The sequence below is a fragment of the Brassica oleracea genome, chromosome C5 (assembly GCF_000695525.1).
Source record: "Brassica oleracea var. oleracea cultivar TO1000 chromosome C5, BOL, whole genome shotgun sequence".
Taxonomy (NCBI): domain Eukaryota; kingdom Viridiplantae; phylum Streptophyta; class Magnoliopsida; order Brassicales; family Brassicaceae; genus Brassica; species Brassica oleracea.
This window is the reverse complement of record NC_027752.1, coordinates 34,308,716-34,324,542: the sequence shown is the minus strand read 5'-3', so window position 1 is coordinate 34,324,542 and position 15,827 is coordinate 34,308,716. Positions and strand designations below refer to the sequence as shown.

The window sequence follows — 15,827 nt, the reverse complement described above, 5'->3', positions numbered from 1 at the left end:
TCACCAAGTCGGAGGTATTCGTCGACCGCATCAGCTGGGCAACCATATGCCATCTTACGAATTGCTGTCATTGCCTTTTGTAATGGAAAGTGACTGAACCTTCGCGTAGCATCTCTTCTTTGTTGAAAGTATGGGATTTCAGCGGAGAGTCGATCAACAATACGCATGAACAAGAGCTTGTTCATTCTAAAACGGCGTCGAAACATGTGAGAATGATATGTTGCATCTTCACTAAACTAATCATTCCATAACTGCTCGTGTCCTTGTTCTCGTTGTCTTTCAATGTAGGCTCTTTTTTTTACCTTGATGCTTCTTGACCTTGAACGTAAAGTTGTTCGAATTGTTGATCGAAAAGTTGATCAAATGTTTCATCCATCATGTCTTCAAGATTATGAGAAGAAGAAGAAAAAGCCATTTTGAAGAGAAATGGTAAGAGAGAAATGGTAAGAGAGACAAAGTAACTCAACTCTTTGATTGGAAAATGGTAAGAAAGAAATGGTAACATCAAGTCATTATAAAGTAGGACAATATGATTTACACTCGGACTATCAATTACACTCGGAAGGCACAATATGTTTTTGAAAACATCAAGTCATTATAAAGGAAAAATAAGAAACGTATGGCACTTGGGCGTCACATGCAACGACTGCTTCTTTTTCTTTTGGTGTTTGTTTGTGTCACATGCTACTGACTTCTTCTTTTTCTTTTGGTGTTTGTTTGTGTCACATGCTACTGACTTTATTGTTGTCACAAGTTGTCTTCTTGTCCTGGAAAAGCATCAGTTACTATGCACACGTAAAAGCTTCAATTACAAATGTATGCATCAATTACAATCCTAACCGAATGATCACAATCCTAACCATCAGTTACTACGTAGAATACAAAGCCAAAACTAGTTCGAACCGAGCTTGTCTGATCAACGAAACAAGTAAAATGCATAGAGAACAGAGAGGAAGACTAATCGAAGATGGCAAATATTGGCCATAAGAGACTCGGCCAACACTTCACCTCAATCTCTGTTACCACAAAGTCAACTAGATTCAAGCTTATTCCGCGGTTTAAAAAAGTCTTGTCTTCTACTGTGCTTCTGCAATTAGCCAAACAGAAAACGTTAACAAAACACACCAAACATTGAGTAAGAAACGTAACCAACTAATATTGTTATCTGTGACTGCAAAGCCTTGCAAGAATTAATTTATCAATCTGTGGAAATATTAAAAGCAAATGCATACATACTCGTAATACATAGAAACAAACAAACTTGCCTATCATACAAAAGCATTAACTCAAACTCAGACACATAATAAGACAAGGTTAAGATCCATAAACTCAAATTAACTTGCCAACATATCATTAATAAGCTTGTTTTTCAAAGCAATCTCTAGTTCAGTTAATGGCTCTGTCTTGGCAATTAGACTGTCAAGCAATTTGTGCTTGTTAAGCTTCTGAAAGTCCACACACGCCTTCCCTTCTGCTTCGGAAGTCTTAGCCTGCTCACAGCCTGTTTACCTTTGCCTTTTGCAGCTTTGACACCAATAGGCCGAGCCATTGATTCATCTTCTTCAAGGCTACATGGCACTGACGTTGATGATTGTGCTGAATGGTCATCAAGCTTTCTTCTCTTAGAGTTCACATTCTCTTTACTCGGCAGACCTCCACACCATTTCTGATAATGCCTAAGCTCCAACCATGCCTGCTCAAGTGTGAACTTGCTCTTGTAATCATTGAAGAATATTTCAGGGGCCATCTTGAAAACATCATTCTCACTCTGGCCACTGGATTTTTGTTTCGTTGCAGCATCATAGCAGCCTACAAACTTGCACACGCCTTCATTGATGTTCCCCCACCTTTGTTTACAGTGAGATGGCTCTCTCTTTTGCAAACCAGCAAGCTGTGGACTTGAACCAAAATAAGCAGCAATTTGTTTCCAAAACGCAATTGCTTTCTGCTCATTTCTCACGACAGGATCTTTGGAGGTGTTCAACCAAGCACTAATGAGCACCTTGTCTTCAGTTGGTGACCATTTCCACCTTTCTTTACGGTCAGACACGATGTGGCACTCTTCGTTTGCATCATCAGGCCATCCAATACCAAAGACAGACGCATCAGAGGCAGAGACTTCAATACTAGGTTCACGACTAACAAAAGAGAAGGAGGTGTTTGGTTGTTGACTGTTTAAGAGTGTTTGAAAGCTACAAGGTTCACTAAATGGATCCATATCAAAAGAGAAGAGATATGAAATGAGGAATGAATTAACGAAGGAGAAGGAATTAACAAAGGAGAAAGAGAGCTTCTTCTGTTTTGTGAAAGGAAATATCAAAAGAGAAGAGATATGAAATGAGAAAGGGAGAGTTGGTCGCTTTTTAAAGCAAACTAATGAGAGTTTAGTAGGTGTTACGTGTTAATGGCCATCAATGTATCTACCTAAAACTAAACCAACCTAGAAAGTCAATGATTAATCTACCTAATTATAACATAACCAAGTACAAGATCCTAAAGTCCATTTAATTCAAACCTAAACAATGTCTAACAAGCATTAATGGATTGTCTACTAACCTCTGAATTTAAAGAGAGATGGTTTGACATGTTTGCTCCGCTTTGATGGAGTTTTAACCGTATCTTGCTGCTCCCTGCAAGTCCTTTGTCTTCTTCAATGTTATGTGTCTTCTCCTTTACTGTCTCCCACGCCGCTGAACCATCCGAAACTGCTACAACTGTTTTTCAAATCAAAATCCAAGACTCTAGTTTAATCACAACACACTTTTTACTTCAACATTAAGACAAAGCCACGAAACTTGGAACAGATTAAGACAATGAAGATTTAATCAATCAACTGTTTTGGATCAAAACCAGAGTCTACTCAAACTTCAAAATCAAGACTCAAAACGATACTTTAAAACATCACAAAATAAAACAGAGTAAAGCAATGACCTTTGTAAGTGCACTTTTGCAGATGGCCGGTGATGATTTGGCAAGTTTAATCATCGGATTCGACAACCAAAACTGGAACCACAGTTGTCGGAAGATACTTCTCCCACCTGACAACCTCCGATGATGACTTGCCTCTGTAGCTCTGTTCACCATCGTCTCCATAGTCCGTTCGTCGCGACTTCAAACCACGACTGCCCCCATCGATTTGAGATATACAGAGTCAAATCTCATCATCGAAACAAAATTTTGGATAATAATCGAAGGAATTCAATTCACGGGAACAAAAATATAAAAGAAACCGAACCTTTATGGGGATTGCATGGACGATTCAGGAGGAGAACTTCGACGAAGAAAGAAACGAATCAAACGTCTTCTCTGTTGGAGATTTTGACAGAATCAACGAGGCCGAGAGAGACCCGACGATGGGATACCGACGAAATTGAACATGACAAAGTCAGAATCGACGACGAGAAAACGGATCGAATATCATCAAGCTTTGGAGATTTCGACAGAATCGAACGCGGAGCGTCGGTGAAATCGAAGAGGAGAAAGACGAACCGAGCAAGAGAAAGAGAGAGGCTCAATTTTTTTCCCTTTCGTCTAAAATGAACCAACCAATTCCCTACTGCCACGTCTGGGGTTTTTACCAATCCTAAACTTACCTAATTAAGGACCGGTTATGCCTAATAAACACCATTTTTGATTTAATTTCTGGCCTTTATTACTTTAGAACCTCTTCCTCAACCTACCGATGGAGGTGATCTAAATAGCTTTACTGGTGGTGCTACTAGATGCAGATAAGATCCGTTGTTCAATTCTTCCCCCTGATAATATAAATTTTCATGGTTTTGGGAATAAAATAAATAATTAGGTTTTAGGCCTTATAATTTTCAGACCGGTTTTGCCTGTTCTTACTAGTATCTCGAGTTCCAAAAGATCCAGACGCTTCGTCAGGCTTGGAAATTACTAGAACAGTCTTGAAAATTCTCAAGGTTCTGGGGATCAATTAGGCTTTAGGTTGCATGTTCTTGCCTGTATTTTGAATTCCCAAAAATCCAGACGCTTCTTCAGGCTTGGAAATTACTACAACAGTTTAGTAACAATTTGTGATGAGGTACAAGACACCCTACGGTTTTGCATCCACAAGACTCACTCCATACGCACAGAGCCGGGCCTAGAATTTTTAAGGCTAGAAGCCCAAAAAGAAAAAGTGGCCGAAAATAAAATAATGTAGGTAGGGGGATTTGAACTTTGGTTCGGAGTTAATGAACTGTGGCTATTGAACCACTCCACTAAAGACACACTTATTGGAATTTGTGGCCGGTTATATTATTATTATTTGGCGGCCGGAAGCCCATGCTTCTTCAGCTTGGGCCCAGGGCCGGCTCTGCATACGCATGCGACGGAAAAAATATAATAAACAACTTGCAAGGCTCCAATTATGTTGGCAGATAATAAACAACATAAAAACAAACCCAATTATTATATAACTCCAAAGGGGAAAAGTTCCAACTTCTGGCAAAAAATTAATGTATATACACATGAGTTTATCCATTATTTCACGTCCAACAAAAATAATAATAACATGTATTAAGCATGGCCGTACAATATTATATTCAAGACTCTCTTTGATAAGGAAAATATAACGGCATCTCCTTCGCTTTTTGAGCAACAACTATGGAAGTCGACTTTCAGAACTCCTTAATTTTCGTCCTCCTATGCCTCTCGTCACTTCTCTGTTACTCTCTCTACGTCAGGAGACCACAGAGGTTTGATTTGCCTCCGAGCCCTCCCTCTCTCCCACTCATTGGTCATTTTCACCTTATACTCTCCCTTCTTATCCACAAGTCTTTCCAGAAACTCTCCTCCAAGCACGGACCACTCCTCTACCTCCGCATCTTCAATGTCCCCATCGTCCTCGTCTCCTCATCCTCAGTAGCCTCCGAGATCTTCAAGACCCACGACCTGAACGTCTCGTTCCGTGGCCTCCCTCCGCTCGATGAGTCACTCTTGTTCGGATCTTCCACTTTCCTCATGGCTCCCCATGGAGATTACTTGAAGTTTATGAAGAAGCTCCTCGTCACAAACCTGCTCGGATCTCAGGCACTCGAGCGGTCACGATGCATCCGTGCCGATGAGCTGGAGCGGTTTTACGCTAACCTGCTTGGCAAGGCGATGAATAAGGAGATGGTTGATATTGGCAAGGAAGCAATGAAGGTCAGTAACAAGATCATTTTCAAGATGCTCATGGGAAGAAGATATTGTTTGGAGGACGATGGTGAGGCTGAGAGAGCCAGGGGTTTGGTCATTGAGTCGTTTTCCTTGCTAAAGAAACTTGCCTTGGCAACGCTGCTACGCAGGCCGCTCGAGAAGTTTGGAATCTCGCTCTTCAGAAAGGATATACTGAGTGTTTCTCGCAGATTCGACGAGTTGCTAGAGAGAATTCTTGAGGAACACGAAGAGAAGCCAAGCGAGCATCAAGATGCAGATATGATGGACGTATTGTTGGAAGCTTTTCGAGATGGAAATGCAGAGTATAAGATCACTAGGAACCATATTAAGACTTTTTTCATTGCAAGTGTTTCTTCCCATCCTTAAGAAATATTCAAAGTAATTATCTTGACTAAGAAGTTTTTTACTTTTTTTTTTTTTACAAGTGCAGGAACTTTTCATTGCAGGCACTGATAGTATGGGGCAAACTACACAATGGGCAATGGCTGAGCTGGTGAACAACCCCAACATTCTTGAGAGACTGAGAAAAGAAATTGAATCAGTTGTAGGGAAAACAAGTTTGATTCAAGAAACAGATTTACCAAGCCTTCCTTATCTGCAAGCAGTGGTCAAAGAAGTGCTTAGACTGCACCCACCAGCTCCACTCTTTGCAAGGACCTCCAGAGAGCAGTGTAGAATCAGAGGCTTCTACATACCGGAGAACACTACACTTTTGGTTAATGTTTATGCTGTGATGAGGGATCCTGGTTCTTGGGAAGATCCTGATGAGTTTAACCCGGAGAGGTTTCTAGCTTCTTTAGGAACCGGGGAAGAGGATGAGAGAAGAGAGCAAGCACACAAGTACATTCCTTTCGGGGGCGGAAGGAGAGGCTGTCCTGGAGCAAATCTAGCATACATCTTTATAGGAACTGCAGTTGGGATGATGGTCCAATGCTTTGACTGGAAAATCAAAGGGGACCAGGTTAAACTGGAAGAGGCTGCTGGAGAACTGAACCTGACTATGGCTCATCCCCTTAAATGCACTCCTGTAGCTCGACCAATAAAACCCCTTGGCTTCAAATGACCTGCAGATAGTACCTAGTTCGTAGGTTCTTGATGATGGGTTAAGAGTAACAAGGAAGCCTCTGCGTTGAGATCTTATGTTCATCTTTTCTTTAGAGACCTTTGCGTACACATGGTATTAGAACAAGAAAGGTTTATGTCTTTATATGTTTTGCATTCAATTTATCTTTCTGGTTCTTAAATAATAACATCCAAAATTCCAAAAATTATCAAGGCGTTATTTCTGTGCATACTGGCTTTTAAAGTGTTGAATCACACAAAATTCACATTAGGAACTACAAGAGAGTAGGTGCCGAGAGCAAAGGACGATTAAACATCTTGAAAAGGACACAATAAGTCTGCATAACCAATGTCAAAAGCTAAACAGGGATACAAACATTTCTATAGATACATGAAAACTTCCCTAACGTTTTGACCTACTGAGAAACACCAAACTAAGAAGCCATCAAAGATGATGGCGGAAGTTAAGGGAGGCAGATGTACATTACCGATCAATCCCGGGGCTTAATGACTCGAGAGACCCTTTCGAAGAAGAGAGGAGTCATACTTGTGTTAAACTTTATAACATCTCTCATCCAGTTGGGCACAACTCTTTCAAATGTCCCCAGCGATACAACATTGTAGAGCAGCTCAGCTTCTTCACCAGTTGAGTTATCTACCAAAGTTAAGCTGAATGATAGACCTGTCATGGTCAAAAAGCCAGGGAGATGGTTCATCTTTTAGAACTGAAGTAAATGACAGGAAAGTGTATGCATTTTACTTGAAAGCAAGCATACAGTGACATAAATAATATGCCAAAAGGAATTACCGCTTGATGGATGCGAGGCTATAATGCAGACTCGTTCGCCTTCGTTATTAGTTGACAGTTTCATTCCTGTCAATTGTTCGCTAAGAGCTTGGAATGGAGAACCAGCAGAGCTACTTGATCCAACGTCGGCTGTTTTAGAGCATTGGGGTTGAGAAACCAAGAGAGTTTCCTGGAAACAAGAACAAGAATTAGTGAGCAAAAGTTGATGATTCAGTTTAAGGAAGATGCAAGGCAATTTGTTAATTACCGTAGTTGATTCATGAGGTATGCTAACATGAGGAGATACCATGTCTGTTTCTACTATATCATCCTCTGTCAGCCTTCTACGTTTCCCCATGCTTCTAGTAGTAACTTGAGGAGTCTTTTGTTTTCTTCCACTTTGAGGAACTCCCTCTGAGATAAGCTCTTTAAGCTTCTCAACTTGCTCCGAAAGTGCCTTGTCTGTAAGATAAAAAAAAAAAAGAGTTATGCCCAGTTAGTAAAATGATGCAGAAAACAAGAAAGGCTCGAGATCTTACTCTTTCGTTCTTCTTCAGCAAGACGGTTTTGAAACTCCAGACGCTCCTCGTGCCTGGCGGATCTGTGGACCAAAGAAAGCCATATTGGTTTTCACATTTCACCAGTAGTAACACAGGGTAGCACATACCTGATTTCACTTATCTCATCCCTCATTCTCCTTATGATCTCCTTCGAATTCTGGTCTTCACTTCTCAAATGCTGCGTCAGGGCCTCTGACGCTGCAAAAGGCCAAAAGAGAGTTTACTAATAACAGACTCGTTATATTAATCCCAAATGTTTACAAGGCAGCTTATTGATGCTCTACTGTCTTTAACTAATTAGCAAATTCTAACTTAACGAGAGAGAAGCTAGTAGCAAGTGAAGAGACTGAAGATGTTAAAGGAAGAGACTTTCTCAGAGTGGTACCATCAACAAAGCGAAGGAACTTCTCTTCTTGTTTCTTATTAACTTCATCCAATTCCGAAAATTTCCTCTCCTGGAAGCGCAAAAATAAGAGATCGAAATGAGAGTTTTTGTAAAATTCGAAATCCGAGAAATTAGATCAGAAATTAAACCTTGAGGGTGGTGTATTTGTTGTAGAGCTTGGCGTACAGAGCTTCCATCGACTACACACGACGATGAAATGGATTCAAAATTTTTCCAGACGGTGAGTGACCGCTTAAAACCAAAAACCTAACGCGAACCAATAAAAGTATTAATTAGGGATGGGTCTCTTCTACGTCGGGTTTTGATAAATTCGTTTTCTTCTCTCTTCTTTAAGCTTCGTTCGAATATTTTAGGACAACAGTCGATTTGGTTTTAGTTTGAATTGGCTATCCCACTAATATCCATATATTTATAAAAGCTGATTAGATTTAATTATTTATTTATATCCAAACCATTAAAAATTACAAATTATCACAAATCAAAATATTTTTAATTATCTAAATTAGCAAAAATATGTTATAAAAAATTATTAATTTAAAATAGATGATTAATCAACTAAAGATTATAGAAGTGTACTCAAAATGAGCTTAGTAGCTATTTGTATTAATCATTAGCTATTTGTATTAATCATCATCTATGTATTAAAAGAGAATCAAGTGTCATTAATGTGTTCACACTATATTCGCTGCGTGGCACTTCCATATTGATTTCAATTGGACTATGCTGACGTGTTGGTCTCATAATTATTTAACAATTAACGAGTTTACATACTAAATTTTTTATTTCTACATCAGACAATTTAATGTGTTCATACTTATTTTTTAATCAATTTATTTTTAGTTCCTACATTTTTAACTTTTGTATTAGTGAACTAAAATATCTCTGTACAACTACGGAATAATATCATTTTTGAAAGAGAAAAATTATTAAATCATTAAGAATCGCATCAACTAAATTGCTGGAACGAGAATGTTTTTAGAAATTAAAAGTTTCGTACCTTGCCGAACTTAACCATGATTGAGGCTTCTTTACACAAATGTAATAAATAATTGTGGATGATTATGAATTAAGGAAACTGAGATAAAAAAAATACCATACACAATGTTGGATCTTTAGTTTACCCAAATATTGTTTTTCTTTATAGAGTTTTTATATCAGACCAAGAATTAGAAACATAATCAGATTGTTAGAAAAACCATAAACATAAAAGCTTTAAAAGAAAAGAAAATTCGTGAAATCGATTGAAAAACAGAATTCAGGTGCTGAGAGAATATTTCACATTATTTTTCTGGCAACTCTTAACACTTTTCACTCGATTATATTGTGTTTTTATTATATTTACCAAGATTTTTTATAAGAAAATACACATTATTGGTTATTGACTATGTCAGTTTTTCATCATGCCCAACAATATTGAAACGATGCCTAACGATTTTTATTGGTATTCTTAAAGTAGGATCCAATAAGTATGTATGTTAAATAAGCCTTGAATATTTGTTACACATTTATTTTATTTTTCCTTATATTAGTAGAAGAAAATAAGTCTGGGTAAAATATTTAGATACGAAGAACCGAACCGAATCAGATTTAAAAATAATATTAAAACATAAACTAAAACTGATTAAGTAATCAGATGAATCTTAAAGTTTAAATATCCAGAAAACTACACTCGAATCTGATTACTTAAATATATTAATTATTTAAAATCTTATATCTATCAGATATTCAAAAATATGAAAATATCTAAAAATTATCAACATATTCACAAGAATATATCTAAACATAACATAAAAATGTTCAAAGTACTAAAAATATTTATTTGTTCTCCATCCAAATATTTAAATTGAACTAGTTTTTATATAAATTCAAATATTTAGTATTATATTATTCAAATTTTATCTTTTATATATTATTTTATTTTGGATTTTGAGTATTTAAATATATTTGAATTTTTGTTAAAAAATATATAATTGAAATGAGTACCCGAACTCAAATCCGAACGAACCTGCAATGATTCGAACCAAATTCAAACCAAAATTTGTTAATATCTGAATACGATTTAATTCGAACTCTAAAAATCTGAAATCCGAGTAGATTAAATCAATCTGAACGGATATATGAATGTCCATCTATAGAAAAAGGTATACAACATATCCATTAGTATAACATATAATAAATAATCTAATAAACTATTTCATTATGCGCACCTCGCGAGTTACTACCTAATTACTATTAAAACATGACTATTTTTATTTTAGGCCCTTAATGAAAAACACTATCTTACATAAATTAAATTTACTTTTACAAATGTATTATAAATTTTATTAAAGGTATTTAAGTCTTTTGGTTTTCGGATCTAAAACTATATATATATATATAATCATTAATTTAATTCATCACATGACCAATTAAGAAAAGGCAAATTGCCAAAAATACCATTTTCAAAGTACATTTTTTCATGTTTACACTAACCACTTTTACCTTCATCTTTAACGAAGGGTAAAAGACATTTATAACCTTTTGGTTAACTTTGACAAAAAAAACATAAGGTTAACCAATCTAAACTTAAAACATCAACCCTAAACCTTAAATCATCAACTCTAAACCCTAAACTATGAAACATCAACTCTAAACTCTAAACCCCGAAGCATCAACCCTAAGCCCTAAACCCTAAACCTTCAAATCTAAACCCTAAAACATCAACTCTAAACCCTAAACGTAAACCCTAAATCCTTAATCTAAACTTAAAACATCAAGTTTAAACCCTAAATCATCAACTCTAAACCCTAAACCATGAAACATCAACTCTAAACCCTAAACTCCTAAACATCAACTCTAAACCCTAAACTCTAAACCTTCAAATATAAACCCTAAAACATAAACTCTAAACCCTAAACATAAACTCTAAACCCTAAACCATATATTTTTCTGAAATTCAAACCCTAAACCCTAAAACCCTAAACCTTCAAATCCAAACCCTAAAACATCAACTCTAAACCCTAAACGTAAACCCTAAACCCTAAAACTCTAAACCTTCAAATCTAAACCTTCAAATCTAAACCCTAAAACATCAACTCTAGGGTTTTAGGGTTTAGGGTTTAGAGCTGAAGGTTTAGGGTTTAGGGTTTAGGATTTAGAGTTGTTGTTTTAGGGTTTAGGGTTATCTTTTTAGGGTTTAGGGTTTAGAGTTGATGTTTTAGGGTTTAGGGTTAATTTTTTAGGGTTTAGGGTTTTGTGTTTTTTTTTTAGGGTTTAGGGTTTAGTGTTGATAGTTTAGGTTTAGTGTTGATGGTTTAGGGTTTAGTGTTGAAGTTTAGGGTTTAGGGTTTAAAGTTGATGTTTTAGGATTTAGAGTTGAAGGTTTAGGGTTTAGGGTTTAGAGTTGATGTTTCGAGATTTAGAGTTTAGAGTTGATGTTTCAAGGTTTAGGGTTTGTATTTAAAAAAAAAATGGTTTAGGATTGATGGTTTAGGGTTTAGAGTTGAGTTTTATGATTTAATGTTTGAATTTCGAAATAGTATAATTCGAAAAAAAAAATTAAAAATTATTTTTTTATTATTTTATTATTTTTATTTATTTAAATATTTATTTATTATATATATAAAGAACAAGGGTATAAGATTCTTTTGCCTCTTAATGAAGAATATATTTTTTAAAATGTCCCTTTAGTGATGGTAAAAATGAAAAGTGATAGCATGAAAGTGGTAAACATGTAATTTCCCATTAAGAAAACTCATTCCAACAATTATAAATTTAATTTTCTTAATGGGAAACTCATTGTAATAGTATTGATTGTATTTAAAATATAAAGATATTAATATTAAATCGTAATTATATGTATTAATTGAATCCAAACTATTTTTTTCAAAAACAAACAAATTATTAGTTTATGTAGATATTATGTTTAGCATTTATAGTTAACTAAATTATACTCAATTTAATAATAATTTTAATTTTAAAACTCACAAATGTAACCTTAAAATAATAATTATAAAATACCATAATATAAATAAAATGAATTTTACTTATATGACAAATCAAATAGTTTATTCAATTATATATACTATTAAAAATTATATGAGATGTTTAATCAATTTTTAGAAAAATATTATCAGGTCAACCGGTGTCGGTTCAAAGGTTAGTTGCGGGTTTATAAGTTTATCAAATTTTAAATTAACGAGTTTTTCATTAAATCGAAATCGGATTGTGTTCACCGGGTTTGCCGATTCAACTGCTGGTCCAAATCGGATATGAAAACACTATCTATATCTTAATTGGTCTATAAACCACATATGTTTCCCACTAAAATGAGTTAAATATTTTTTAAAAATAGAATGCTTTCTTCGCACCATTTACATGTAGATGTATTAGTCCTCAACATTCAGTTTCAGTTCAGGTATTTTGATTTTTGGTGTTTTGGTTCTAAGAATTTAGAAAATGTTCACGCATTTACAAGTTTGGATCAGTTTCAGTTCGACTATTTTGAGTCTGGTTCAGATAGCAAAGTTGAGAACTGGTTAATATCTAAAAAAAGTGGGTCCAATTCTGTTTTGGTTCGATTTTAGTTTTTGGTTAATTTCAAATTTATAGGAAAATGCCGGATAAATTGGGGTTTTCAGTTTACATACGGTAATTTGGATTGTTCGGATAAAAATATCAGATAATTTGTTACATTTTGATTAAAAATATTCGGATAATTTGTTTTTGGGTAATTCAGTTTATAAATAGTATTTTAGGATATTTGGTTATTTAAAACAAAATATAATTAACATTTGTAGGTATATAAGTTGGGTACCCATTCGGTTCTCGGTTAGGTTCCAGTTTTTTAATTTCAGAGATATAGAATCCGTTCGATTATTTATGAAATTCGGTTCAGTTTTGTTTTTGTCTTTTTCGGTTTGGTACGGTTTGGGTCCGCGGTTCTGGATAAATGTTCACAGACCTATACACTATTTATATAGAAATTCTTATTAAAAAAATATTTAATTCCTAAAAGTAAATCCGCGCTTAAAGTACGGATTAAAATCTAGTATTGTTGTTAAAGCATTTTACATAGTGAATTTTAGTAAACTGGTTGAGATCTGAAAGTGTTATGGTTGATTTATTTATTAAAAATATCAAAATCTGAATTTTATAGTTTTGGATGTGATTTTATAGTAATTTAGTAAAAATCTCAATAATTGTTATAATCATTCAAAAGCATCCAAAAACTCACTTAAATCAATTCAGATTAAATGATTGCATATTTTGAGGGACCAATAATGAATTCAAAATTTTCAAAACTTGACGCTTCAAACCCAAACACACGAACCTAGTAGTAACATATCAGACGTGATCAACTCAACATATGGGGACTATTGGAGAATGATGAAGAAGCTCATGGTGGGAAACTTGTTGGATCGCAGGCCCTCCGTACATTCACGTGGAATTAGAGCAGAAAAACTGCAGCCGTTCTACTTTGAAAATAAGACTTTATAAGCTGATCATGGCTCATCTTCTTAAGTTCACTCTTGTTACTCGATATCATTTTGTGCCTTACATATATGATAGATGTGTTGTTGGCAGTTTATGGAGTAAAAATGATGAGTAAAAGATCACTACCAAACAAATGGCCTTGTGTATGAGGGATTTTAAAGAGTGTCTTGATATGTCTTCCTCTGATCTTCCGGCAACTCATTCACTTGGTCCAACGGCCTTGTGTCCAAAAAACTGAACATAATTCTTACTAATTTAGCGTGGCTACATCGGTTTCCGGAATCTATTGGTATTTTTGGTGTGCCAGGTATATCAGATCATTGTCCGTGTTGTCCAAACTAGAATTTAAAAAATATTCGAAGATCATTTTAGTATCCGACATAAATATTCTAGGAGAATTTTCATGTTTATTATTTTCTTTCTTATCATTATTCATGTTTACTACCGCTAAAAAATACACTTTTAAAAATATATTTTTCATTAAGTGGCAAAATACTCTTATACCGTTGTTACCTATATACAATAAATAATTATTTAAAAAACAATAAAAAACAATATTTTTTATATGTTTTCGAATTATACTCTTTCAAGTTCGAATTTTTTTATAAATTTTATTGATTTTTTTTCAAAATTTATTTTTAAAAATCAAAAATTATTTTGAAACTATTTTTTAATATTTTTAAGTATTTATTTATATATTTATTAGAATCCTAAATTTCACATTCTAAAAAGAGAAATTCTCACAAATACCATATTCATAGTACCACTTTTCATGTTTACAGTGATCACTTTTACCTTCACTTTTAATGAAAGATAAAAGACACTTATACCCCTAGGATTAACTAATCTAGACTTAGGGTTTAGAGTTGAGAGGTGGGTAGGGTTTTTGGAATGTGAAATTTAAGATTCTAATAAATATATAAATAAATACTTATAAATATAATTTTTTATAAAATAGTTTCAAACATAAATTTTGATTTTCAAAAAGAAATTTTGAAAAAGAAAAAAAGTTGAAAAAAATTAATAAAAAATTTGAATTTGAAAAAGTATAATTCGAAAACATAATTTTTTATTTTTTATTTTTTAATTTAAATAATGATTTATCATATATAGAGAACAAGTGAATAAGAGTCTTTTGCCACTTAATGAAGATATTTTTGAAAATGTCTTTTTAGTTGTGGTACCATGAAAGTGGTAAACATGAAATTTTCCCTTCTAAAAATCATATCTCACCCCTCAACTCTAAACTCTAAGTCTAGATTAGTTAACTTTAGGGTTATAAATATATTTTACCATTCGTTAAAAGTAAAAATAAAAATAGTTAATGTAAACATGAAAAATTATACTATGAATGTAGTATTTTTGGCAATTTTCCAACATTCTAAATCTAAATAAATAATTTAAATACACTATTCATATTTATTTTTAGCATTCAATCATATATGGGGAAATTTCATGTTTACCAATTTCATGGTACCATTATTCATCTTTACCACCACTAAAGGGATATTTTCAAAAATATTTTCTTCATTAAGTGGCAAAAGACTCTTATACCCTTGTTCTCTATATATATAATAAATAATTATTTAAATAATTAAAAAATATATTTTTAATGTTTTCGAAATGTAAATTTTTCAAATTCAAACTTTTAAAAATTTTTGTTTTTCAAAATTTCTTTTCGAAAATCGAAAATTATGTTTGAAACTATTTTTTTAAGATAAAATATATTTTCTTACTTATTTATTTATATATTTATTAGAATCTTAAATTTCACATTCTAAAAATTCTACCCATCACTCAACTCTAAACCCTAAGTCTGGATTAGTTAACCCTAGGGGTATAAATATCTTTTACCGTTCATTAAAATTGAGGGTAAAAGTGGTTAGTGTAAACATGAAAAGTGATACTATAAATATGATATTTGTGGTAATTTCCCATCATACATTTCTTTTTCAACATCATATGTTATTGATCACATTTATCAGTATTTTAAAAATCGATCTAATATATACATTTTAGGGTAATTTCCTAAAAGACTTGAAAAATATGACCAGAAAAACACACAATGAGAAAATTACTAAAATAAATTTTACTAAAGAGATAAAAGACTCTTATACTCTTCCTCTATAGATATAAAAAATTTAGATGATAAAAGACAAAAAAAAATTACTTTAGTTTTGAAAAATAAAATTTTCAGTTCGGAACTTCCTATTTTTGATTTGTTTTTCATTTTTTTCATTTTATTTTAAATTCTTAATTTTTTTTGAATTTTTTAAATTATTTTAATTTGTTTTTTAAAATCCCATATTCCACTCCTTAAAACTAAACACTAAGTTTCGATTAGATAATCTTAGGTGCATAAATATATTTTATT

General features: G+C 33.5%; 3 protein-coding genes across 3 annotated transcripts in view; 1 reads left to right on the top strand and 2 right to left on the bottom strand.

Annotated features, from left to right (window-relative positions):
• LOC106345079 (serine acetyltransferase 1, chloroplastic-like) overlaps nucleotides 1-415 on the bottom strand; it is a 3,656-nt gene extending 3,241 nt beyond the window's left edge. Inside the window, exon 1 of the mRNA XM_013784342.1 lies at nucleotides 303-415. Within this exon, the coding sequence (XP_013639796.1) occupies nucleotides 303-415 (113 nt within the window). The remainder of the gene's footprint in view (nucleotides 1-302) is intronic.
• A 4,101-nt stretch (nucleotides 416-4,516) lies between these two features.
• On the top strand, nucleotides 4,517-6,445 carry LOC106295363 (cytochrome P450 705A5-like). The gene is made up of 2 exons (XM_013731246.1): nucleotides 4,517-5,505; nucleotides 5,594-6,445. The coding sequence occupies exons 1-2, from the start codon at nucleotides 4,609-4,611 to the stop codon at nucleotides 6,224-6,226; spliced, it is 1,530 nt and encodes a 509-aa protein (XP_013586700.1). The 5' UTR covers nucleotides 4,517-4,608; the 3' UTR covers nucleotides 6,227-6,445.
• A 45-nt stretch (nucleotides 6,446-6,490) lies between these two features.
• Nucleotides 6,491-8,344, bottom strand: LOC106295364. Its single transcript, XM_013731247.1, has 7 exons — nucleotides 8,107-8,344; nucleotides 7,958-8,027; nucleotides 7,680-7,770; nucleotides 7,552-7,613; nucleotides 7,281-7,474; nucleotides 7,034-7,202; nucleotides 6,491-6,907 (listed from the first exon to the last, which is right to left on the bottom strand). Exons 1-7 carry the CDS (start codon nucleotides 8,152-8,154, stop codon nucleotides 6,717-6,719), a joined length of 825 nt encoding a protein of 274 aa, XP_013586701.1. The 5' UTR covers nucleotides 8,155-8,344; the 3' UTR covers nucleotides 6,491-6,716.
• Nucleotides 8,345-15,827: the final 7,483 nt, after the last annotated feature.

Excerpts from the sequence above, each read along its gene's own strand:
- LOC106295363 (XM_013731246.1), top strand. The coding sequence starts at position 4,609 with ATGGAAGTCGACTTTCAGAACTCCTTAATTTTCGTCCTCCTATGCCTC. Across the intron at positions 5,506-5,593 it reads ATATTAAGACTTTTTTCATT|GAACTTTTCATTGCAGGCAC; the intron begins GCAAGTGTTTCT and ends TTACAAGTGCAG.
- LOC106295364 (XM_013731247.1), bottom strand. The coding sequence starts at position 8,154 with ATGGAAGCTCTGTACGCCAAGCTCTACAACAAATACACCACCCTCAAG. Across the intron at positions 7,614-7,679 it reads GATGAGATAAGTGAAATCAG|ATCCGCCAGGCACGAGGAGC; the intron begins GTATGTGCTACC and ends TTTGGTCCACAG. Across the intron at positions 7,475-7,551 it reads TGCTGAAGAAGAACGAAAGA|ACAAGGCACTTTCGGAGCAA; the intron begins GTAAGATCTCGA and ends TTTATCTTACAG.